The following is a 27,083-nucleotide window of genomic DNA, read 5'->3' as shown; positions in this document are numbered from 1 at the left end:
TTACGAAGCACAATGATTGTGATTTGTTTTGATATTTGGATTTAGCGAAAATGTGGAGAGATGGGAAAGGTTATTGGGTTATGGATGGGATTGGATTTGGTTTGGTTTGGCCCAAATAGTGTTATGGATCTTCTTTGATTTTCTAATGGTTCAAATCCATTTATATTGTTTTAATGAATGATATATCTTTAGTGTTGGTTTTATGGTCCATGAATATTAATTTTTTCGGGATTTGTTGATGCTCTTCTCAATAATGTCTAAAGTTCAAACCTAAGTTTTCTTTCTAACAGTGCAGTGCTTCTTACCGTTACAGTTATAAATATTTAATAATAGAGTTATCGATTAAGTATTAACTTGATTGGTATGGGCATTATTACCAATGCAGAAGAATATGGGCGCGATTAACAATCTAGATGATTAAATGATTAAAACTTAAAACAATCTAAATTTGAAATAAGCTGAAAAAAAAATCTAAACCTAGTACTCGAAATAATCTAAATTCGAAATGACCCAAAAATTTTAAAGTCCAACCCAATTGAGGGTTCTATAACACCCTTGTTATATGAAATTACAATCTCTTTTATGATTAATATAAAAGTAATAATGCTACATTTAGTAGAAATATTATTTTTCAATATGTCTTAATACATGAGTTAGCACTAAATTAATTTCGTTTAGTAATATTTAGCCACTTGCTTTATTTATTTTAAGCGAAGAGAAGGAATTTGTTTTATTAAATTTTTATTCATTTTCTAATTTAAAATTCAAATTTATATTAGGATAAACATTAAAACTATATATAAACTTATCTAATTAAACAAAAATTTCAAATAATTCCAAGATACTAAAAATCTAATTTTTAACCTTTTGTCCGAAAATTTTGAAATACAATAAAAATATATTTAAAATTTTCACACAATTTATCTCGATTCGATTCCAAAATTTTTGGGATATTACACATTTTTTCTTATTATATTAACATGGATGGACCATTGATTTTATTATATCTTTTAGACATGGAATAAAAGCAAACAGAAAGTACATTTTTTTCCAAGTTGAGGAATAAATTTAGGTAAAGTTTTGAAATTATTATTATCCTCCATTTTAGTTGACCAAAACATTTATATTTTAACTTGGAATAGGTAAAGTTGCTACTTTTTTCTCATTGACATTCTCACATTCAATATTCAAAAAAATATAACTTAAAATATTTGTTGGCACCAAAGATTAGAATTCAATTACCAAAAAGAATTTAGGGTTGAAATTCTCTTATTATCTCAATTTGTGATATGTACCCAAAAAATACATTATGAAAAAAGAGTACAATATAAGAAATGAGAGATGAAAGGGTTAAGGGTTTGTAGGTTTCGATCCTCTTAAAATAGAAATTTGTGTTTTAATTCTCATAAAAATATATAATTTAATTTTATTTCAAAATTTTTTAACTTTATCCAACTTTATCCCGACAAGATTTAAACTCGTTTCATTTGAATCGTACCTAATAAAAGATCTAACCAAAAAATTATACTCTTATAAGATGATTTTAATAAATAAAAATTAGAAAAATCTAAGAAAATAAAGGATTTTATCAAATGGAGGAAAAAGCCTTCATATTTTCTTAATTCACATTTATGGCAAATAATTTAATTAGTTATAACTTTAGTGATTAGAAAAATATTAAACTTTTTCTCTTCAAATTAAGCTATAACTGAATCTAATAAAGATTAAATAATGATGACTTCAAGCTCAATTCAATTCAAAACTCAAGAAATATTAATATTGTTTAGACTATAATGTATCTTTTGAATCTTGAACTTTGTAAGGCTCGATGAAACCCTTAAACCAACCCCAAGATTAATTAATGACCTTAAAACTTTAAAATTACATACATATTATTTAGGGATGGTAATTTAAATTGTGAATTTGAATATTTGTAAAAATTAGTCATTTTATAAGGATTTGGATATTGTAGATTTAGATAATATTCGGATTTTAAAATCATAATCCAAATAGATACATTGAATTTTCAGTGTTTGAATATGCATTGCTTATTTGAATAACGGACTTGTTACAAAATGCTTATAGTTTAGATTTTATATATAAAAATAATTTTAGTGAATTAATTAGATATCCAAAAATGAGTGAAAATTTTGAAGTTATTATTTTTGCATATTCGAATATCAAACATAGAATAATATTTAATTTAGATTGAGATTTGAATAATAATATTTAGATGATTTACGGATAATAAAACATATTCAAAATTTTAAACAAATTTCTTGATTCAAATTCATATTCGGATAATTCAAAAATACAAATATCCAAATCATTATCATTCCTCACATGATTTGAAGTTGTATGAATACCAAATATATTCCCCAAAATTAATCAATTCATTAAGCTAAAGTTTTCAAAGCCTATCTCTCACTTTCAAAAGTCTATAACTTCATTTTGATACTCCCTCTCACTTTCACACATAAAATTAAAAGGAAAAAGAGAGAGAGAGAGCGCTATTGGGTATTTTATATACAATTTAATGCAAAAATGCCTATTGAAAGTCATACCAAAAGGGATATATAGGTTTTACTCTAAGGCAATTAAAACATTGACCAACTTTTTCTAATACCTACTAAAGCATCCATTTTTTTTATTTGTTAATTATATCAAACAAATTTTATTTTACTTTGAAATAGAAAAGCTGCTTGCTACGTCTTCACATGTGGGGCATTTTGTGCATACAATATTACTCTTTTTTGACTATATCTTAATCCAAAATATAGTCATTTTCCCATTTTTTTAAGTTGAATTTTGTTTTGTCTAAAATTATAATCACACGCACAAAGTTGGTATGAGATTGATAACGGTTTACACCGTAGTGTTGAGAGTTATATATTATTGTTTTAAAAATTTTTAAAAAAATTTAGAATGTTTGAATAGAGATAATTTAACTCGAGTTTTTTAGATTTTAAAGTATTTTGTCTAGTCAATTATAAAATGTGAGCTTCGAGATACAAATATCTCAATTATCAGTTAAATCATGTTTGACCTCCAATACGTGCATTTGGACGTAATTAAGAGGTTTGTTGTTTGCTAAACAGTATAGAAGTGGGTGTCATGGCAATTGGTGTTCCTCCAAATGCTGCACCTATAAGTGGTAAGTATTTGATTTAGGGATAGGGTGACCATATGTGGCGAGGCGGTTCCTTTAGGCGAGACAACCCTTCGTGGTTATGAATACGTTAACCGTGATGAGATCTACTTGGGCAAAGTGATTCCTTAGTCATGGTTGGTCAAGCTCCTCCATGCACTCATCTTTAAGCAAGGTGATTTGCTCCGGCTATTTGTGGATGTTTGTTTCGCGAAATATAAGATTATTTTTAGTAATAGGATTATCAAAATGTAAATTTTTTTAACATATTAACAAGGCGTGTACATTATCATGTTTGGTTCATTTGATTGGAATTTAAGATTTTGATGTTTAATTGATGGAATATAAGATTATTTAAAAGCACATTTTATAATTGCATCATCACATTTTAATAAAACCCATAGCTTTACCCCAATTCATAAATAAGAAGATAATGCGCTTCAGCGCACTTAAATCTATATCCTCTTGCATGAACAACAATGCTCATGCTAATTGAACTAAGATTCAAACGAAAAATAATTAAGTATACATATATTCAACAATCTTTTGAGCTAATAATAACAAAAATACTATGTTATAAATATGAAAGTTTGAATTCGATTTTAAGTAGGATTCTTTCTATCCCAATTATAAAAGAAATTAAGTATAACATGTGTTCCATACTCTTGTGTAATAATGGACTTCAGTGGAAAAAAAGTTATAAAAAAAATGGATAACTTTCTTTATTATTAGAAGAATAATTAAATAAAGACAAATTAGGGAGCTTAGCACGAGGAGCATGCTTCAATTATTTTATTTAAATGAAAGAAAAAAAATGGAATGTACAAACAACAAAAGTCTAATGCATGTAATAATGATAAATATTAGTATGTATCATGCACATGGTTTGTATGTGAATTAGGAGACATGAAATTGTGACTTGATGCCTTCAAATTAAAGTTTATTAGGCATATAAGCTACTAAAATTGTTTTTTTAAGGTATAATTATATTACAATTTCAATTAAAATGATTAATTATAAGTATTAAACTGTGTAATTAATTTAGTAATTATGAAACTTAGTTTTGTTAATTAACTATAACGAGAATACATATGGAGCAAAACCCACATATTCAGCAATAATTAGATCACATGAAAGTTATTGGGGCTATCAAGGAATCGTTGTCGAAGCGGTCAAATTTAGCAATAATCAGATGCATAACTCAGGTTTTGCAGAATGTGGAGAATTGGTCAATTGAACATGTCCCTAAAGAAGAAAATGTTGAAGCTGATCGTATTGCCAAGTTGACTTCTGATAGGGAAGAAGGCTTACAATTATATGTAGCTGATCGTAGTTCACGACAAATGCAAGGGGAAGACAATCACTTTAGGCCCTTAAAATGATAAAATTTCTTTCTAAATCTCCTGAAAAATTATAAAATAATTAATTTTTTATCCTTAAGAAAGTATTTTACACATTAATATAGGGTGAGACTTATTGGGACCTTTGCAATTGAATTAAGACATCATTGGTTATGTGTTACTAAAATTCAATGGTGAAATTAGAAGAGGTCTTTTGAGTATTTGTAAAGTTTTAAATTAATTTAATGATAAAATTTTATTTCAGTCTTTTCTAAAAGTTAAAATTTAATTATGCTCTCTCTAAAACAAAAATTTTAATTTAATCCCGTGAAAATAATAAAATTTTACATCGATATAATAACAAAATTACATTTTAACTCTCTCAAAAATTTATAATTCAAATTTAACTCCTCCACAAAAAATTCTAATTTCACCCCAACTAAATTTATCTAATCACGAGCTTCAAAGAGAAAACCTATTAGAGAAAATAGAGCTACGTGAATTTAGATTTTATTAAAAGTATAAAAACTTATATTATGACGTTTAGTTTTTTTTTTCAAGTATCCGTGTTCAAACACATATTCAAATATAAGTATCTGCATATATTTTTAAAAATTAAATCTTAAATTTCATTTTTATATGTGTAGTGTGAAAAAAATTCTTGAAAACCATATATATTTATAATGGAAAATGTACAAATATTTTTTGTCTCTTTCGTATTTCATAAATTTTCAAACTTTGTTGTGTAGTGAAAATTTTCTGGTATTTTTCTTTTCTTTCCCACTTAACGTCATACGAAGATAATGCACATTTCATTACTATTTTTTATGTATAGTTATTGAAAAAGTTCAATTTTTATTTGTTAAAAATATAAATAAATATTTTTTTATATATTCTTCATATCTATTTTATGGTTCATATTTTTCGTTATCTCATCTAACAATATCGTCTTCAAAATTTAAACTTACGTTCTCTCATTTAGAGTGCAGCATGCCTCAGCAGCATGCCTCATCGTTACGCTTAACACTTTTAATTCTCAATTTAATCGATTTGATCTACCAATTCGATATAGTTTTCACATTAATCGTAATATGTATATAATAGAAATGGAAATGAGAAGGAACCTTCATAATTTTAAAACAATGTTTTACAATATCGGCAATCATAAAGTTCAAACACATCCGCCATGCCACTCCAAATTAGCCCACGTAATTATATTGGCCAACTTATAACCAAAAAAATGTATGAATTTGTCTATACCATACACCATATTGACCAATTAATCAAACAATACATATAACGTAAAATTCATCTAAGATAATCATTCTCACGCCATGATAGCATCATCAAAAAAGGGTAAATTTACAATGGAGATCCTTATATTAAGAATCATATTGTATCATTGTACGTTAGATCAAAGAGTAAATTGGCCCTTTCTATTAATATTCTCATCTATATCTACTATTAAAAACTGATGTGGTTGACGAAAAACTAAACAATTACACGTGATGTGCCACGTGTACCTCATGATGATATATAGGGACCAGTTTTTAACAGTAAAAATAGATAAAATTTTTAACAGAATGACTGGTTTGCTCTTTGGTCTAATATAGATAGACTAATTTGCCCCTTTTTTTTTTAGTAAAGTGGGTAAAATGCAATCTGACTCTTAATACAATGGGCTTCATGATACTTTTTCCTCAAAAGGCTTCCATTTAAATAGATTATGTGACATTTTTAAAATAAAAAGAATCTTCGCGTAACTAATATTACAAGCGTGGAAGGCCAAATGAGTAAATAAAAAAAAAATTGAATCTAGGATTGTAAGGTTTTCAATTCTATTTTTAGGGTTTATAAGGTTTTTCAACACTATATCAAAAGTCGATACTATGTCTTTTTCTTACTTGACTTCCACGTAGTTTTAAATTTTTTTTGTTAAAATTTTTAAATCGCTAAATAATCCGATTGAATGAAAGTTATTTGATAGTTTTCTCGGTTGGATTTCAATTGTTAAATCAAAATAATAGAGACTATAAATTCTTGAAATTAAAAATAAAAACTGATTTTCAAATTTACAAAGAGTATAGGGATCAAAATCACAATTAACCCATAAATATATTAATGTTCGTTTAAAATTTAAAGATTAAAAATATCCACTATTTGACCGGAATTGTTTTGTTTTTATTACTTTCAATGTTTCAACAAATAGAGCTAATTCCATGTTCAACCTTTTACTTCATTCAATTGGTTACATATACACACAGATATATATATATATATATATATATATATATATATATATACTGCAAAAAAGAAGACGAGAGAAATATAAATATAGGTCAGATGATTATATGTGTTGGACCATTTAAAAGTAATGTAAATAGATGAAAATTTTATCAGATGGTTTTGTTTTTAATCTAAAATATAAGGATTAATTAATTAATTAATTTTAAATAAAAGGACCAAAATATAAGGTAAACTATACAATAGTCACCCAGCTATAATTTTATTTATTTATTTTAGATATCCAAAATAAAAAAGTTTGCAATTTAAGCACCTACGTTACATAGTCGATCTTTTTGGCCACTCTCGTTGAAATCACAAACGACAAGTTGACGTGGAAATTAAAAAATCGGTATAATAACAAATTTAGCTTTCAACTTTTACAAATTATAATAATTTAGTCATAATTTTAAAAATTAACCCTAAAAAATTTATAAATCGTCTCAATTTGATTATAATTCTAAAAAACCAAAGAATTATATAAAAATACATAGGTAGTTTCAATAAAATATAATAATAAATTTAAAATGAATAAATAAATATTTTTAAAATATAATAATAAATATTTATTTATTTTATATATTTCTTTAAAAAATTTTAGAATTAGGATCATTTGTAAATTTTTGAGGTTAATTTTTAAAATTATAACTAAATTGATATAATATGTAAATTCGAGGGCTAAATTTATCATTATACTAACTTTTTAATTACCACATCAGCTTGTTGTTTATGATTTTAACGAAACAACCAAAATGACTGAACTATATAATATGAGTGCTTAAATTACAAGCTTTTAAATACTTAAAATGAATTTTTTTCTTTTTTTAATTGCCTCATTATCTGTATAATTTAGCTTTTTAAAAGGAAAACCGCATGGTCAAAACTTGCGTTGATATATGCTGGTATTTCATTCTTTTATATAAATATATATGTAAATACTATATTTTCCATGAGATGACCTTTGATATGTTCAAAATAATAATAATAATAATAATAATAATAATAATAATAATAATAATATATTATTATTATTATTATTATTTAATATTATTAATAATATTAATATCAACAATAAACCGTATTTGAATATATAGTTGGGTCAACCTAAATATTGACTAGTTTCTTCCCACAGCTATTATGATTATACATATACATATACATATACATATACATATACATATCCATATCCATATCCATATACATATGTATATAAATATATAACAATTTTTATTAATTTTTATTATATTGCAACATTGATATTAGAATAATAATAATATTACTATTAAACTTTAAATTATTTTTTTTTGAATTTTCTTTTACTCACAATTTAAATTATTTTTATTTTTATTTTGTACATATCGAATATATGTTGTTATTATTAATTTGAAACTATACGTTTTATTATTTGTTATATGTTTTTTAAACATATACTTATATTTTATTAATAATGTCGTTGATTGAGTTGATGTCGCAAGTCAATTCGATATCAACTTAAAAAAGACAATACTATGATAAACAATTGGAGTGCTTTTAATGTTAATATGATATATTTACCTATTTAAAATTTCATTTTACTCACAATTTAAACTATTTTTTATTTTAATTTCGTTTATATTGTATATGTGTTATTATTAGTTTCAAACCTTACGTTTTATTATTTACTATATATTATTTCTAAATGTGCACATTTATTTTAAATGTGTAATTTTCAGTATAGAATTTCAAGTGTCAATAAAAAACTTTGTTGCTAAAAAATAATATTATTTTTATTAAAAAAGAAAAAAGAGAGTATAGTATAAAAAACAAAAGGGATAAATATCAAAGCTATACAAGAACTTTGATCCAATGTGCAATGTCTTACATGAACTTTAATTTTATGTGATTTTATACATAAAATTTTGATTTAGCTCAATTTTCAAAATTACTAACAATATTATCAAATTAATATTATTTTACGTTGATATATTGCATATACATACAATTATATTAATCTAATATGAAAATAAATGTATGTATTCAATTTTTTAAATGTGTACAATCAAGGGTGGAGCTAGGGGGCTAGTAAGGGTTCCAACCCTTAAAATGAAAAAATTCCCTTTTAGCTCCTTTATGATTTATAAAATTTTAAATTATTAATGATAAAATTACACTTTGACCCCTCAAAATGATTAAAAATTTGATTTAATCTTTAAAAATTATAAAGATATAAGCTATTAAAATGGTAAAATTATATTTTACTATCGTAAAAATATACAACTTAATTCTAGCCCTTCAAAAATATTTTGACTACGCCCAGTGGCGGAGCCAAGGGGGGTTGGTAAGGGCCCTAATCCCTCTAAAATAGAAAATTTTCTATTTAGGCCCTTTATAATTTTAAAATTTTAAATTAGTAATGGTAAAATTACACTTTAGCCCCTCAAAAAAATAAAAATTTAATTTAATCCTTTAAAAATTATAAAGATATAAACTATTAAAAATGGTGATATTGCATTTTTATTATCGTAAAAATATACAATTTAATTCCGCCTCAAAATATTTTTTAACTTCACGCTATATAAAATTGAATCAAAATTAAAATTTTATATATACATATAAACCATAATTTAAATTTAATATATATAATTACATCAAATCAAAATTTATATACAAAATTACAAATTAAATCAAAATTAATATATAAATTTGATATTCTATCCTAATAAAAAAATGTAAAAATCAGTGGGTGTGGGATTTAAGTTCAGATTAGAAATGCGTTCACAAATTCACAATTTCTTTGACTAATTATTACACGTACACGGCTACACTACGGTTTAGTTTACCGAAAAAAGTCAACAACAAAAAATCTAAAGTAAAAATATTTATTGTGAAAACACTCTTGAAGAGTAAAAAAGGGGCAGCAGCTTTAATTTTAATTGAAAAATTTTGTTTATGCCCCTTCAGTCAATTCAACTCCATAAATCAATAAATAAATAAATAAAATGCTAACTCCCGTTTCCATTTGGTCGCCGACTTTTCTTGAACTCCGTAAAGCTTTCAAGGATTAATATAAGAAATGGTCAATCTCTTTATTCTAACCCATAAAACATTTCCTATTTTCAGTATTGCCATTGGAACATTATTTCATTCGTCCTACATTTGTGGATTCTGATTCCCAAAAAAAAGAAATACCAACCAATTAGAACTCAAATTCAAATAAGTTAATAACCCTTAAACGAAATTGACCCGAATTATGAAAAATTTAAACTCGAGATAATTTAAATTTAAAATAATTTAAAATTAAAAGAATTTGAACAAATAATCTAGAATTATGTAAATCTCGTGAGGGCAAAACTTGAAACGATCTAAACATAAGATTACTTAATTAAAAATAAAAACACTTAAAATGATTCTAGCTAAAACAAACTTGAATCGAAATAATAAAAGGTTTTAAATACCTATCGATTCACATGTCTATTATTTATTCAAATTTTCGTATTAGTTCTTTATTATAATTAAGGCGTGATTTTGTTGTAAGTATTATGAGAAAATAAAAAAGTAATATAGTATTATTAATGTAATAATATAAATATTGAAAGTATCATAATTTAACTTAATGAACTTGATCACAATATCATTCAAGTCCAAATTGAAATTTCAAAAAGCAATGTTTTAAAATCGGACTATTACTTTAGTTAGTTAGATTATTGATTATTGAGTCAATCGGTTTGGCGTTAATCTAACACTAATTAAATAAATGATTTAAAATATTTAAAGTTTATAAATTGATTTAACTGGTTCAAACGTAGATTTTTATCCTAATTTTTAATTTTTTTATTAGTTTCGTTCGATTTACTCGAAAATCGATTTAATCTCTTTATTATTTGAGATAATATATCATTCGATTTCTAAACTAATAAATTTGACAAACCGATCCAATCTAATTCCAATTATACAATGGAAAGATACAAAAACTAAAAGGAGAAAATTATTTTAACTTAACAATTTTACATACTAATAAAAGACTTTTATTTCATAAATGGAAGGTTGTTTATGTAATTATGAAGTAAATGGGAGGGTATTCATTGAAAATGTTATTCTATAAATACTGTGATTGACGTGTTCCATCCTACTCGGTTCTTACTTTAGCTGTTTTCAGGAAGTTGCTTTCGTTTTCCTCTTTCATTGGCTTCTTCATGCAGATCGGTGTTAACTCGACCGTCCCGGCTCAGAACTTGCTCGTTTTCCAATCCAAACGGGCAAGCTTCAAGTGCCGGAAATCACCTCTTAACTCATTGTCTACTGAGTCAACTCGGAAACATCTTTCCAACCTCGAAAAACTCCTTCAGAAAACGAACCAAACCGACTCAGACCAAGTTACCAAACCCCTCACAAATGGGTCTATTAGTATCAAACGTAAGGGTTTACTCGAAGGGCTGAAGCTTTGGGATATTAAACCGGAAATGAAAGCCGCCGAAGAAATGTCACCGAGTCACTTGAATCGGCTTCAAAGGCTTTTATCGAAAACCATGGAGTATTCTCCGAGGAACAATCTCGGTTCACGTTGGAGAGAGTATCATGGTTGTAATGATTGGTCCGGTTTACTTGACCCGCTCGATGAGAATCTCCGGCGAGAAGTGGTTCGATATGGGGAATTCGTTCAAGCGGCTTACCATGGTTTTCATTCAAACCCGGCCATGCCGGTCGACGAAGCTCCTTTACCGAGACACGTGGCGTTGCCTGATAGGTCATATAAGGTGACGAAGAGCCTTTATGCGACGTCGTCTGTTGGGTTACCGAAATGGGTTGACGATATGGCTCCGAATCTTGGGTGGATGACCCAACGATCTAGTTGGATCGGATTCGTAGCGGTTTGTGATGACCGGCGAGAGATTCAACGTATGGGAAGGAGGGATATTGTTATTGCTCTACGTGGAACCGCTACGTGTCTTGAATGGACCGAGAATTTTAGAGCTCAATTGGTTCGAATCCCGGGTTCAGACGACTCGAACGAACGGGTTGAATGTGGGTTCCTGAGCTTACACGAAACACGTGGAGCTCACGTGCCTAGCTTAGCTGAATCAGTTGTTCAAGAAGTACAGAGATTGATAGAAATGTATAAAGGTGAAACCTTAAGTATTACAATCACAGGGCATAGCCTTGGGGCTGCACTATCTCTTTTAGTTGCTGATGAGATAAGTTCATGTGCACCTCAAGTGCCGCCGATCGCGGTCTTTTCATTCGGAGGGCCTCGGGTCGGTAACAAAAACTTCGTCCAGCGCCTTAATCAAAAAAATGTTAAGGTATTACGAATTGTAAATAATCAAGATCTGATCACTAGAGTTCCGGGTGTATTTATTGGCGACAATAACTCATGGGCATATACCCATGTCGGGACGGAATTGAGGGTTGATACTAAAATGTCGCCTTACTTGAAACCAGATGCTGACATAGCATGTTGTCACGATTTGGAGGCTTATTTACATTTGGTGGATGGTTTTTCATCGTCGAATTGTCCTTTTAGGTCGAATGCGAAGAGAAGTTTAGTGAAATTGGTTAATGAACAAAGATCAAATGTGAAACAATTGTATACACACAAGGCATTAAGTTTGAACCTTGATAGGGATAGGTTAAATGTCCCTATACCTAGTTGTTTGCCTAGCCCATCTCGATAATGCAACAAAAAAAAAATGAAAAAGATAAAACCTTGCACATATGTGACCATTCATCCATGTCTTTTTATGGCCTTTGCTTTTCATTGGACTGTATTTGTAATTTTTTTTTGGTTGGTGCATGGTGCTATGACATTAATGCCTCTCTAGGGTTTCACCGGACCTACACCTCAATAGATTCTAGTGTCATCGTACTAGATATTGTGTTTGATGGTTGTTGTAGCCGATGATTCGACTTTGGGTCCTCTTTTGGTTGGTGGTCTAGCCGGTGCCATAACGGCTCCAGCATTGGTTTTTTGGGGCTTCACCGTGGCATGGCTTACACTAGAGGCAGCCATTCAGTTGGACTAGTTGCAATAGCCTCTCTCTTTGTTCCTCAATGCTCTCTCCCTCTCCTTTTTTCCAGCTTGGTGGCGAAAAGATGGTTGCTAGGGTTTTTGGGGACTGGATTTGGTTAGGGTTTTCTTGTTGTATTTTCCTAGGATTTTAGTTTTTTTTTTAAACTGCATCCAAAGTTACTAAACTATTAGTAGGTTTGCATTTTGATCACTTAGCTCTAAAAAGTTGAAATGCAGTCACTGAACTATTTAAATATTTTCATTTTAGTTACTAGGCTGTTAAAATAGTTGTTGTATGGCATGCTCTGTTCACATCGCCTGCACCCATTAAAAGCTCTCATTTTCCTTCTCTTTTACAATTCAATTTTATTCATGAAACCACTTTGAATGTCACAAATATGTGAACCAAAATCTAAATTGCTTTCTTCTCCAATCTCTGATATTGATGTTAGATCAACTTAGATCTAAGGTATGTTTTTTTACTTGTTGATAAGTACCGATCTACTGCACCGATCGTCAAATCATAGCTTGGAGCTCACTAGTCGGACTTTAAAAAAAAAGCACTTAATATCCCAATAATTTAAATAAAACCTTTCGAATAATTTAACAACTTAAATGAACTTTCGAATAGTTCAATGTCCATTTTATAACTTTATTAAGTTGAGTGACCAAAATGTAAACTTAATAATAATTTAGCACATTGGATGTAATTTACCCTTTTTTATCCAAATGTTTACAAGGAAAATACTGCTTTTTCACCATCACTCCTATTTTTGTACAAATGCAGTAAAAAAAATGGAATACAATTAAAGAATAAAAAATTAGCAGAGTAAAATTGCACAAAAGAATTGAGCAAAGTCAACCACCTTCAGATCAAAAAGCATTAAATAGGCCTAGTTTTTACTACATGCAACAAAAAGAAACACTAAGGAAACATCATAAGCCCTCTCTCTATAACTAGTTTTCTTTAAGAAGAGCAACAACCGGAATTCGTATTGATGGGCTGTCCCCGAATCTGCACGGTCGAAGGTCGAGCGTTGTTCATGGACGGTTGGCTTGCCATCCTGTAAAAAACCGTAAAGAGATCAGTACCGTTAAACTTGAAAAATGAGAGTGAATGTGACTCTGTGCGCTCGCCCGTGTGTGCATGTACCTATTCTTGATCGAAGCAGTCATGGCCATGAAAGCGTCTTCGACGTTAGTGGCATTCTTAGCACTTGTTTCCATGAAAGGTATCCCGAGTTCATCTGCGAAAGCCTGTAGGAAGGAAAGCGAGTTCTGATACCTAAAGCTGATATCAATTTTCGACATGTGTTCGAGAAGTTTACCTTAGCTGCCTCGTAGGAGACAACTTTTTTGGCCGATAGGTCACATTTGTTCCCGACTAAAACCTTGTTCACATTCTCGGTGGCGTAGCGGTCGATTTCGTTTAACCATTGCTTCACATTGTTGAAACTCTCTTGGTCTGTCACATCGTAAACGATCTGTCGAGTATGCAACCGACATGAATATAATCGTGCGTAAAGAAAATAAGGGAGTGAAAGTGTAAATAAAATCCGAAATATGCAACTTACAATGATGCCATGAGCCCCACGATAATAGCTGCTAGTGATTGTCCGAAAACGTTCTTGGCCAGCAGTGTCCCACTGTATATTTAGAAACAAGCAAGAAAAGGAAATCAATAATCAACAATGATTAAAACAACTAGAAAAGATATTTTGAACTCGAAATTGAACTAAACCTAAACATCATACAACTTGATTTCATCATAAAAATCAACAAGCAGAATTCAAATATAATTTAAAATTAATTAGAATGATCCAAACTCAAAATGAGTTGAAGAAGTAATCGAAAAAATGACCTAAAATCAAGATAACTTTACTCAAAAAATCCACATAACAAACCTAAATGACCAAAGCATAAACCCAAATACCTGAAGATTTTAAATGGTTAATGCACTATTTGTAGCTTGAACTTAGCAAGTATTCCTACGTCAGGGCTTAAATTTTTTTTTTATTTTTGTCTAAGTTAGTCTTGAACTTTGCAATTATACTAACATTGGGGCCTAAACTTTTGTCTAAGTTAGTCCCAATATTTACTTAAAGAAAAAGTTGACAAAAGAAAGTTCAAGCCCTAACAATAGAACAATTGCCTAGTTCAGAGTCCAATATGCGAATAATTATTTAGTTCAAGCACTATTTTGGACAAAAAAAATCGACACAATTATAAAAACTATTGCCAAGTTCAAACCTCAAAAAATGATTTAACCCAATTTTAAAATATGAAATATTTCGATCCAAATTTCAGCCTATTCCACTCAATTAACAGGTCTAACTAGAACTATAAGAATGAACCCACTATCCAAATAGGTAAATTTAGAGATTCAAACCCCAATTGAAATATGAAAGCATAGGTAGCGAATTTAAAGACATACAATTTGGAGTTTGATGGTTTTTCCATCTTGTTCCACGGTACGGATTTTCTGCATATTGGAATAAGATTTCCAAATTAATTCACCATTTAAATGCTTAAAAATAAACAAACGAATGCTTACACATATACTTGAGATGATACTTACGAAGTCGACACCGATGGTACTGATGTAACTTTCCAGATATGAATCATCCTGCTCAGGGGTAAAGTCATAAAATATTTTAAGAGATCGAAGTTAAATTGTAATTTTTATAATAGTAAAGGTACAATTTCATCATTTTAATAGTTTATATATTTATAATTTTAAAAGATTAAATCAAATTTTATCATTTTTAAAGAGACTAAAATGTAATTTTATTTTTACTAATTTAAAATTTTAAAATCACCTAAATATATAATTTTCTATTTTAAGTACCTGAACCTCCTAAGCTATACGCCTTTCCCCAAAAATGAATCAAAAGAATCAAAGCTGTACTAAATCACTAAGCTAAGATTTAAAAAAAAAAAAAAAAACCACTTACAGAAAACCTCAAAAGTAAACATGATTTCCCAACACCAGAATCTCCGATAAGCAAAAGCTTAAATAGATAATCACTGCCATTTAAACAAACAAACAATATTCAAGATATTAAAAGAAGGAAAAAAAATCAAAAATTTAATATATCGCTAAAAAAAACCTCTCCAATCTCTCTCAATTTCGATATTGAGGGTCCTTTCAAAAAAATTAAAGCAATTTAATTCCTATCAACATCGATTGTACTTAATTGTGATTGATGTAATAACAAATTTAACTCTCAAAATTTACATATTCTATCAATTTGGTTCTGATTTAACAAATTTATCCCTCAACGTTGCAACATTTGTGTAAATGTTGAGGCTGAATTCGTTAGACTTTTTAGAATTAAGACCAAATGACAAAATATGTAAACACTGAAGGCTAAATTTGTTATTATGTCAATCAAAACTATGTAAATTAATAGAAGACATTAACGCCAAGATTAATGGTTATTAATTGCTCACTTTTAAAATTGATAGAATTAAATTGCTTTAATTTTTTAATTGAAAATGACCAATTTACTCAATTTCGAACTTGAGAAGAACTAGAGAAATTTTTTATTGGAGTTTATTTATAGAACAACAAATTCACGAAGTTCACAATTTATTTATTTAGAATTAAACATAGAAACTATATATAAGTTCTAAAAAGTATTTCACTTCTTATAATCACATTTCGTTTTTACTAAATTAAATTGGATCGTTCTTTATTTTATAGAACTAGCGAATTAAGTTCTATAAAATTACCCTAACAAATAACGTTTTTTAACTATCTCATTATAGATTCTGATCATATTTGTTTTTTCTGACATAATGTCTAAAACTACCCATAGCCCCTTCCCAACCCATAAATAAGAGGATAATGCATTTTAGCATACTCGAACCTACGTACTTTTACATTGACAACAATACTCATATCAATCAAATTAAGACTTAATTGATACAAGTTTTCATTTCTTGTACCAGACTGTATTAACATTGAATTATAAAATTTTTTTGGCAGCAACGATTTCCATCCTTTAAGCCTAAATTTCTTGGAAATATGTTAAAATTACTACCTAACTTGAGAGTTCACAAACATTATTATTTCTAAGCTAAATTTAGTGCTAAAAATAAAATTTTACATAAACAGATCGGAAACAAAAATGCAATCGGATCTGATTCACATAGCCAATCGACAATCAAATTTCCTTAGGCAAAAATTAAAAAAAAAAGTTAATTCTACAGAAAAAAATAGTTAAAAATGACTGATTTAACGTAAATCCAAGATAATTAACGATTTCTTTCTAAGATTTGGAAAAAAAAATAATAGGAGCTTACTATTCGGGAGTCATGATGGCGACGAGTTAGAATATACTGAGTGACGAGTTAGAATTTCCGATCGTTGCCGGAGAAAGAGAAAATTGAAACAAAAAAAAAAATAGAAAGATCAATGGGGGAATATTTGTTGTTTATAAATAAAGAAATAAAGTCAGTTTTTTTTTAAATTTCAATTTTTAATTAATGAATTATTAATTTGAGAATGTTATTGAAATTGGATCAATCGGATTGAGAATCTATTAGTATATTGATTCAGGTAAAATAATGAATAAAGTTTTAGAGTGAATTGCTCGAAACCGATAAAAATAAAAAAAACTAGGAAAAATCGATGATTCAATTTATAATTTTTTAAAATTTTAACTATTCTTTAATTTGTATAAAATTTTAATTGTTTATTTCATTATTGTTATATTCACTGTTAAACTTAGAATTAGCAGTATAATTAGCTCATCATCCAATCCAATTTTTAAAATATTGTCTAAAGCACTGTTATTGGAACCATACTGCACCTGTAGGTTGGATTGATTAGATGAAAAATTGATCGGTTTATTGGTCAAAACAAAAGAATTCAACAACTCAAAAAAAAAAAAAAAATGGATGGTTGAATAGATTTATAATTTTTTAATTGTTTATTTAATATTTTTAAAGGAAATTAGAGAGAGTGTGATGTAGCAACTAGACCAACAAAAGATTACCACGTGTACTATACTTATGTTATATTAATGTGTTAATTTTATCAAACATCCTCAAACTATTGTATAGATTTTAAATTGGTTTATAAACTTAAAATGCTCTAACTAAATCTTCAAAATATCAATATTGTACAAATTATGTCCTTTTGTCAATCTAACCATCAATTTTGGTATTAAATGTCAGTTTGGATCTGACGTGGAACATATTTAAAATATTTGGAGCAAATTATAAATACACTTACACGTATCTTAGATCTAATATGTTAGATCCAAATTGTTTATATAATAGATACATGTGTTTATAATTTGGTTTAATCATTTTAAATATGCTCAAGTTCATATTTGAGCCTGTATTTAACACCCAAGCTAATGGCTAGACTGAAGAAAGGATCTAATTGATACTGTACTAGAATTTCAAGGGTTCAATTAGAATGTTTTGAAAATTTGGATCAATTTATAATCTGAGTCATAGTTTAAGGATTTACACTGAATTTAACCCATATTTTTCTCCGAAATTAAGATATAAATTATTTTTGTTTATATCTTTTTCGAAACTCCCAACTCTCTGTTTGTCTGAAAAAGAAAAGAATCCGAAAGATGCTTCGATCCTCATGCAGTAACCGAGTCTCGAGCGAGGTCTTCTTGGAGTCACCTGATTCCCAATCACTGAGTTCGAATCAACATGGTTCAGAGACGGTTCTCTTGGACAAACAACTACTTCCGAAATATAACCCCCTTTCACGCGCCGCCGAGAAAGAAAGGTCCCACCTTAGATCTGCTGAGAACGCCGTTCACATCATTCCTTTCGTTCTCGTTTTTTGCGGTTTCATCCTTTGGTTATTCTCCAGCATAGGTTTCAAACACCATCCCTTCTTTTTCATATATTATCTGCTTTTTCTTCGATTGATTGTGAGAAGTTAGTTCAATGTGTTATTTATGATTGTCTACGGTCTAGGTTTTTGAAAAATTGGTTCTAAGTTAGTGAAATAAACAACTTTCGTTTATTTGGTTGAGATGTTAAGAGTATTGAATTGGTGTGATTTGATTATTAGCCATATCTGTATGTTCTATTGATCTGCCAAGGCATAAGTAACTGGTTGGCTTTCTACTTTTAAATCCTCTTATTGGTTATTAAGTTATTTTAGGTCCTTTTTTTAAATTTAGATGCATGAATTCTGATAAGATTTACTGATTTTCAGTCGCAGATATTAGGTAGATTAAGCTTAGACTGTTTTGCTCGTGTCCGACACTCATGTCCAACATATGGTTCTGGGGATATGAGCTTTAAAGATCCTTCAAATGTGAAGAAAATCTTAGAAAAGTCTATATAAGCCAGTCTCTGTTACAGATCATATCTGACACTCACACTCGAGTCTGAGTAACATAGAAAATCTTAGAAAAGTCTTAACTATACTGGTCCCGGTTGCAGACCATATTCGACACTCACACCTGAGTCCGAGTAACATAGTGGTTAAAAATCAAATTTAGACTATAGAGTCTTGTGTTTGATTTAGTGTTGCTTTAAAGCCTAAGATGATCAAATTCTTTGCAGAATCAAGGGTTTGAAGATTGATATCAAAATCAAGAGTACTTTTTGTGCATGGGGCAACTTGATTCAAAAATTGAAGCTGTTAAGAGCTTCAATTCAACAAACCAAGCGGCATATACATAACCTGTGAGGTTGTCAAAGAATGGAATGTAGCTTGGGTTCTTTTCAAATGGATAATTCATTTGCTACTGAAAAAACATTTTCTGTTTTTGTACAATGCAGATGATTTCATGCACTTTTCAATGTTAAATGTATACAAGATGAAAGTTAATGTATTTTCAATTGATGAGAAACATCAATTTGTTCATTCTTGCTATTTATGGTCATTGGTTTAATATTAACTTCAACAATTTCCCAGCAAGTTTTCATGCTATTGGATACTTGAATCTTGAATTGGTGCTAGAGTATTGATTTGCAGGTACGACGATGAGTAGAGATTCAACTATTTCGGGTGGAGAATCTTCTTGTGGCAGGTAACGGAACTCCAGGAATCATATAATATGCTGCATATTTTCCATTTCTATAATCTGCAATGCGCTTTTCTTCACTGAATCCGACTTGGTTGTTTGGTTATATCTGGACAAATGCTTGACTAGGGACAAGTAACGTTTCTCATTTTATCAAAGAAAGCTCTTTAATTTCATGTTTCATTAATAAATGATGGATAGAACAACTTCAAATGGCAATGATATATAGTTTGTTTACTTTCTTGCTACTTATGGTCTTTAAATCTTTACATTTTTATGCTTTCAGAGGCTCACACTCAAAATTTGTGTGTTCAAGCACTGGTCCAAGTCTAACTAGTTTAGGTATGACAATATTGTTACGAATAGAACAGACAAGTTGATTATCCCACTGCAACAGTGATCCAACAAGATTTGCCCGTACGGTTAACGGAAAGACCCGAGGCCATCTTTCCTCTCCATATGCCCTGAGAGCACCTTCTACGGCTGTTGGTCCGGATTTAATTGCATCAGCTAATTTCCTGGTCAGTATCACAGAATCCTCTAAAGCACAACAAGCACCTTGCCCTAGATTGGGAGTCATCGGATGCCAAGCATCCCCGACCAGCACTACTTTGCCAGTTGAAGCGGGAGGGCTTAAACCCGGCCATAACCAACGATCAACAAGCGGGGTTTTACTGATCGTCTCATCTGGGCTGAGATCAATCAATCTAATTAACTCTTCAGGCCAGTTGTTTACGAGTTCCTTTGCTTGCTTCCTCAGCAAAGCTGGATCAGTAATCTTGGGACCTGCAACAAGACATGTCAGAAGGATCGTTATAAGGTAATTCGTTACTTCATTTTATGATTGAATCTTAAAGTAAAATAATAAATTGAAAAAAAAAACCTGGAGAGGAGGGACTGTTATAGCAGATAAACCAGTAAACTTTTGTAGGAGACACCGGAACATATCCAGCACGCAAACCTCTTCCGTAGATATAATTAACATTTGCTGCAAATGGCTGGCCATCGGGATAAACTCCAAGTCCACGGAAAGCACTATATCCTACATACCTTGGCTCGGAGAAACCCATCCACTTGGCTATCGCAGATCTAATTCCATCACAACCAATAACAATCTGTTGAAGAAACATATTCAGTAACCTGATTTCTTTCAACACAACAACGTTGAAACTTAAGGTCTACTAACCTTTGCAAGCAACGTAGTCCCATCGGTAAGTTGCAAAAGAGTTTCACCGTTTTCACTCGATTGAATCTTTGCTAATTTGGAAGAGAACCGAACTGTCTCAGGTGGTAACTCGTTGGCAAGCGTCTCCAGTAGTATTCTCCGCTCCACTGCACGAACTTCTTGGCTGCCGAAGTAAAAAAGGTTCTAATATTAGTTTGTCGAAACAAAGAAAACAATTGTCTCCAAAGAATGTTCATTACGTTTGATCTTCGTCTTTGAATTTGAAGGAGCGTAACTCCCTTCCATCTTCTGAGTTCACCACCATCCTGCACAGCTGATGCAATTAACAAGTTCAGAATATGGTAAGCCATAACTAATTAGGTCTAAAAACGTAGGTTCCAAGTCCCCGAAGTTTGATAAATATTAGGAGTTAAATTTGTTTTTATAATTTAATATTTTGCATAAGCATATCTTATAATAATCAAATTTCGATGAAAAATATTAAAATTGTTAATAATTTTATTATAATTTTTATTATTAAAGTACCGAGATTAAAGCTTTGAAACGCACTTTAGAATGTTTGGTTTTTGTATAAATATCCGTTAGAATTAGCAAGAAGCATGTGAAATTGACATATATACCCTTGAATTTCAAGAAATTGGCCCCTGAGAGTATCTGCAACACCAATGGCATCCAATACCCGCCACCCATTCTTGAAAAGGGTAAGTGAGGTTCCACCAGTTCTAAGCGATGCTGCTTGCTCAAGCACCACTGACCCAATCCCTAGCCTGATTATGTGTATATATATGATATTAATCTCTTAACATGAAAACAAATTAAATGGCAAAAATTTACAGACCTGCGAAGAGACACTGCAGTGGCGAGACCAGCAATCCCAGCTCCGACGATGACGATATCTTCTTTCCGAACACCGGCTGAAGCTTTTATGTTGACGGAGGGGTTGAGTTTGGTTCTGGGTTGAGGTTGGAACCATGATGGTTTCTGTGAAAATCTGATACCATGAGAATTGTAGAAAGAAGGTCGTGGCATATGGGAAGTGATCATTGCCATGGTGATATAGAGTGTAATGAGTTTGGGAAGTTTTGTGATTGTTTTTTGAGATTGGAGAATAAAAAAAACACACACACACACACACCAGATTTTAAGTATAGAAGTAAGTGGAGGAGATGAAAAGGATCTAGGTGGTTCATGTTGAGCCATGTTTTTGATTAAAAAATGATACTTTGATATAGAAAATTCTATCCCCCTTGTTTGATCCAAATTTGACCATATCCTATTCATAAAAAATTCAACTGCTCAAACTTGAATTTGAAATGGTGGAATAAAAATTGAAAAAAAAAAATTTTTGAGTTGTTAAGTCAATTCGAATAAATAATTTGAGTTTTGAGTTTGAATCAAGTTAAATTTTACAATTTAAATAATTCGAATAGTTCTAATAATAGATTGGTGTAAATATCATTTTGGTTCTTGTTAAGTTTGAAAATGAGCAAATTGGTCTCTTAATAAAAATTACAAAATAATTTTAAGAAATATAAAATAATTTTAAAATTCAAAATATGCATAAAATTTTTAAAGTTTATATTTTTTAAAATTATAAAAATTCTAAAAGAATATATAAAGAAAGTTAAAAATTAAAAATTTTCTAAAATAATAATTTTGGAACCTAAATAAGTTACTTAGTGATTCAAATTTATCATACTAAGATATTTTTATTTTTATTATTTGGTTTGAAAAAGTTTTCAAATATACATTGTTTCAAATTTATGTGCTTTAACATGGAATTAGTTATAATGTAACAAGATTTTAATTTGACATGTTTAATTTTTTAATTTCACTCGAACAATTTCACTCGATTCAACTTGAATTTCATTTCACTCAACTCAATTCGAAAAACTTTCAAATCGAGTTAGAATGATAAAATGGGACTCGTCAACTCGATTAACTCAAAATTTTTTCATTCGATTCGACTCGACTCGATCGAACACTCACCCAATGAATAATAGCTTAAACTTTGGTCTCAAAATTGATTGAAGAAACCTTGAATGATTTATAACATTTGAATGGCTTAAAATAACTTTGATCTAAATTGTAAAAATTAATCATTGAACTATTCGAAAGTTTTTATTCAAGTCATTAGGTTAATAAAATAGTTGATTTTCTTTGTTCGCACCGCTTACACCATCGAACTTCGAAAGTTCTCATTCCTCTTATCTTCTACGATTTAGTTTTTTTCATGAAATAACTTTAAATGTCGTTATGATTCTACGAACCAAAATCTAAATAGTTTTCATTTCCGATTTGCAACAGACCGTCAGATCGACTTCGATCTAAAGTATATTCTTCTATTCGTCGATGTGTACTGATCCATCGTACTGAACGTCAAATTATCGTTTAGAGTTCGCTAGCCGAATTTTAAAACAAAAACTTAGCACCACAATGATTTAAATAAAAACTATTTGTGACATTTATAAAAGAAACGCCGCAAATAAAAGAGGTTGGCAAAAGTTTCATACAATGTTTTCTATACACATAGTGGCATTTTGTAAACACTGCAAAAAAGTAGGGTTTGGATCTTTTAGTTCTTCGTAGCCCTAATTTACTAATTTCAAGACATTCAAGGAAGTTAATAGCGTCTCTATTTTCAATACCCCAAAACTTATAATTTTTGCCTTCAAAAACAGGAACATGAACATTGCTATAGAATGTATTGTTGATTGAAACATTACTCGTGAAGATCATGACTTGTCACTTCAAATTTTCTCTCTCAACTATATATATTTTCTTTCTAAGGATTTCTAATTCCTATTACCACTTCACTGGAGAAAATCTAGAGATGATAAAAAGAAGATACGCTCAAGATTGGAATACGAAATTAAAGTATTATTTCTTGCTTACATTAGCTTCATCACTTACAATCATTTATACAGATGTTCCAAGTGACTTTTAAATTCTATACATTCATTCATTCGAATGAAGTAATTAACATGTTATTAATTTATTACATTCATACATCATAATTAATGACTACTAAATTTTCTAAATTTATCCTTTCAAGCTTTAATTACAACACATTATCCAACAATTAGTAATAGAGTTTGAACATTATGTCATAGACAGAGTAACACAACACAAAATAAGTGGTGAGGAGGTTCCATGCAACAAACTCCATACATAAAAATGATTGCTCAAATAGAAAAATAAAAAAAATTGGGTGCTGACAATTATGGTTAATGATTGAAACGAAAGAAGTCATAAAAGCAGGTGAAGAGATGACAACAATGATTCCAAAAGAAATCGCTGTCAGTCACATGGCAACCCCACTTTGGTCGTCTGTTTTAGTCAATTGGCCCCTCCCAAATGGGTGCATTCCAAATAAGACAAGTATTTATTTTATCACAGTGGTGCTAAAAGTAACATTTCCATTGGTACGCTGCAGCAAAATATGCCAACAATTTACCATAAATCTAAAATAAAGTACTAAAATTAACTACTTATATTCTAATAAATGCTAATAAAAAATAAAAAAAATTATATGATTTAGCAAATTTTTATAAAATTTACAGGAATAAATCGATTTCTATCGCATCAACATTAAAAGCGGAAGAATTAATATTTTTTTTTATTTCTTGGTGCTACCAGAAAATAAAAACAGTACTGGTACGATCACTTTTAATGGTAGAAAGTACTTCCAGTTGAAAGACCTTTAAAACGTTTTCAATTGTAAGTATTTTTGTAAAATCGGCTAATTTCCGTAATTTTTTTTTATTTTTTTAGCATTTATTAGAATATAAGTCAAAATTAACCCTTCAAAATATGCCAACAATTTCTTAAATTCATCCATTCCCATCACGTTGATTGAACACAAGCTTCAATTACAGTACATTATTCAACAATTAGCAATAGAATTACAAGGTTATGTCATATACATAGTAACAAACTCTAAATCCGCAAGTAATCATCCTATCTGCAACAGGGACATAATTTCTTGATGTAGGACAACAACGAACGATTGGATACAAGCACAACACCTAAACTTAATAATGCCACACAAAATATGAAAAAGCTGAAATTAACAATGGCACAAACGAGGCTTGGTGATATGATTGTTGAGCAGAACAAGTAGGTAATAGAGAAGAGAATTAAGGGTAGAGCCAATAGCTTTCCATAAAACCCAGATGGGAGTAAAAGATAAATGCTTATGATTGTCACCCAAAATGAAGTACCATTAAGAATCAAGAAAATTATGAATAACCATTCTTTCATCACCACCTTCCCCACCTTGCTGAACGGAAGTGAATCGTTGTCACTACTGTCAGCCTGTCGAAGCCCACCCGGCGGGCTGAGAACCGCTTGGAAACTGGCTGTTGCAACCAGTGCAGCCACCACTAGCAAAGCATCACGTGTTTCGCTCGAGATATCTGTTTTCTGGCCTTTTACGAACCGTATCACATTATCAAGAAGCGTAGGCTTTGCTTCCAAAGTTAATTGCTTCATCTCCTCAATTAAATTACCATCTTTAGCCCCTGCTTTGTTTAAAACATTTAACATCTCTGAATTATTATTTTCTGTAGCATAGTTCACAGCTGTGTAAGAATCTAGGTTTCTTGCATTCACTTTGATGTTACAATTTAGTAACAGTTTCACAGCCTGCACGGTAGAATTTAGCAATAATTATCTGTACTATTACTATTGAAGAAAATAATTATCATTCCACTAAAATTATTCAAATTAAAGTAGATATAATCTTGTTATGCATATATAGCTGAAATGAAAATTTAGATTTGAGGAAAAAGAGTTGATCAAATCACCTCAAGATCATTCTTCTTCACTGCCACATGCAATACAGTGTCACCATTTTCGTCCTTCCAATTGAGGACTTTGTGTTCCCAGTATAGTGCGTTTCTATACGTTGACCTTTGAAGAAACGACAATAAAACCTTTAAAGCTTCGATATTTCCGTTGTAGGCAGCGATGTGCAAAGCCGTATGGCCCCGATTGGTGGTGTCGGTGATGGAAAGAGGGCTAACCGCTAGAAATTCACGCAAGAGGTTATGCTTAGTCCCGTCAAGTCGTGATTCATCAACTACAAGGTGCAGTGAAGTGACGCCCTCCCTTCCTTTGAGACGGACAAGGTCTGGCTCCGTCTCTAGTAGCCGCAACACAGTCGCGATCTGGTTTTTTAGCAACGCAACGTGGAAGGGGCACCACCCACTTGGGTCTAGCCTCTTGGAAAGAGATGGGTAAAGCTTCATGATCTCTAAGGCAAAATTGGTATTCCCCACTGCTACGGCTTCATGCAAAGGAGTATGAACGACAGGTAGTGAATCAGAATAGTCCAGAGCGTGAAGATCAAAAGCTATCAGTTCATATAAGGCGCCAATATCTCCATAATGAGCAGCCCTCATCAATTCGGTACTCATTTTTGAGAGACTAATAACTACAAACTTACTCGACTGCTAGCCTAACCACAAGTTCGCCTCAGCACATGATAACTTAGTATCCTATAGATATATAGAAAACAAAAACCCAAAGAGATAAAAAGGCTGAAGAGAACTCCCAAAATTATACAAAAGGTTAAATTATGTTATTTTTCCTTACTTTCTAAAGTTGGATTTAGTTTTTATAATTTCCAAATTTTGAGATTTTTATTGCGAGGAAGTATTGAATGAAACGTGGACGAGTAAGGACCACACATGTGAAGAAGGTGTGAATGCAAGAAGGGAGCCTCTGGGCCGTTAATGGGAAGTGGGAACAGGGTATGGCCTTATGGGGTCGTTTTGTTGTGATGCTGTGAGTGAGAGATTGCAAGAAAGGTAACTTAGAAAGGAAGTAAAAGGACAATAATGAACTGACTAAGAACAGTCCAATTAGACTATTTCGGCTATTTTATCAAACTCATCTAAAAAAATTTAATATTTATAAAAATAACTCAAATTCAAAAATAATCATTAAAATTACCTGAAATAAACAGTAGATTGAGGTTTTGGCCTGTCAATGATCGATACCAACTCGTATTTTGCACACATGATTGCTTGATAATTGTGTTAGGCTTTAAAAAATTAATTTTTTTAATTTTGGCCTGTTAATTACCGGCACCAGAGTATTTTTTTTTCAAACCGTAACA

General features: G+C 30.3%; 3 protein-coding genes and 1 long non-coding RNA gene across 5 annotated transcripts; 2 read left to right on the top strand and 2 right to left on the bottom strand.

The window, feature by feature from the left end:
* The first annotated feature begins 10,886 nt into the window (after window positions 1-10,886).
* LOC108481493 (phospholipase A1-Ibeta2, chloroplastic-like) lies at window positions 10,887-12,462 on the top strand. The gene has a single exon (XM_017784618.2). It carries the CDS (start codon window positions 10,944-10,946, stop codon window positions 12,420-12,422), a length of 1,479 nt encoding a protein of 492 aa, XP_017640107.1. The 5' UTR covers window positions 10,887-10,943; the 3' UTR covers window positions 12,423-12,462.
* A 1,262-nt stretch (window positions 12,463-13,724) lies between these two features.
* On the bottom strand, window positions 13,725-17,079 carry LOC108482487 (GTP-binding protein YPTM2-like). The gene is made up of 8 exons (XM_017785621.1): window positions 17,066-17,079; window positions 15,712-15,784; window positions 15,336-15,383; window positions 15,192-15,239; window positions 14,332-14,403; window positions 14,086-14,241; window positions 13,911-14,014; window positions 13,725-13,821 (listed from the first exon to the last, which is right to left on the bottom strand). Exons 1-8 carry the CDS (start codon window positions 17,077-17,079, stop codon window positions 13,725-13,727), a joined length of 612 nt encoding a protein of 203 aa, XP_017641110.1.
* Window positions 17,080-18,312: 1,233 nt separating this feature from the next.
* LOC108480864 (uncharacterized) lies at window positions 18,313-22,220 on the top strand. Of its 2 annotated transcripts, XR_008280198.1 has the most exons (5): window positions 18,313-18,610; window positions 19,310-20,593; window positions 20,705-20,984; window positions 21,061-21,300; window positions 21,796-22,220. It is a non-coding gene; the product is annotated as an uncharacterized LOC108480864 (long non-coding RNA). The 2 variants fall into 2 exon arrangements; XR_008280197.1 differs by having other exon boundaries at window positions 21,061-22,220.
* A 2,562-nt stretch (window positions 22,221-24,782) lies between these two features.
* Window positions 24,783-26,579, bottom strand: LOC108480732 (ankyrin repeat-containing protein BDA1-like). The gene is made up of 2 exons (XM_017783819.2): window positions 25,768-26,579; window positions 24,783-25,606 (listed from the first exon to the last, which is right to left on the bottom strand). The coding sequence occupies exons 1-2, from the start codon at window positions 26,377-26,379 to the stop codon at window positions 24,920-24,922; spliced, it is 1,299 nt and encodes a 432-aa protein (XP_017639308.1). The 5' UTR covers window positions 26,380-26,579; the 3' UTR covers window positions 24,783-24,919.
* Window positions 26,580-27,083: the final 504 nt, after the last annotated feature.

This window comes from Gossypium arboreum, chromosome 1 (genome assembly GCF_025698485.1).
Source record: "Gossypium arboreum isolate Shixiya-1 chromosome 1, ASM2569848v2, whole genome shotgun sequence".
Lineage (NCBI taxonomy): Eukaryota > Viridiplantae > Streptophyta > Magnoliopsida > Malvales > Malvaceae > Gossypium > Gossypium arboreum.
Note: the sequence above shows the minus strand (reverse complement) of the source record. Positions and strands in the feature narration are given on the sequence as shown.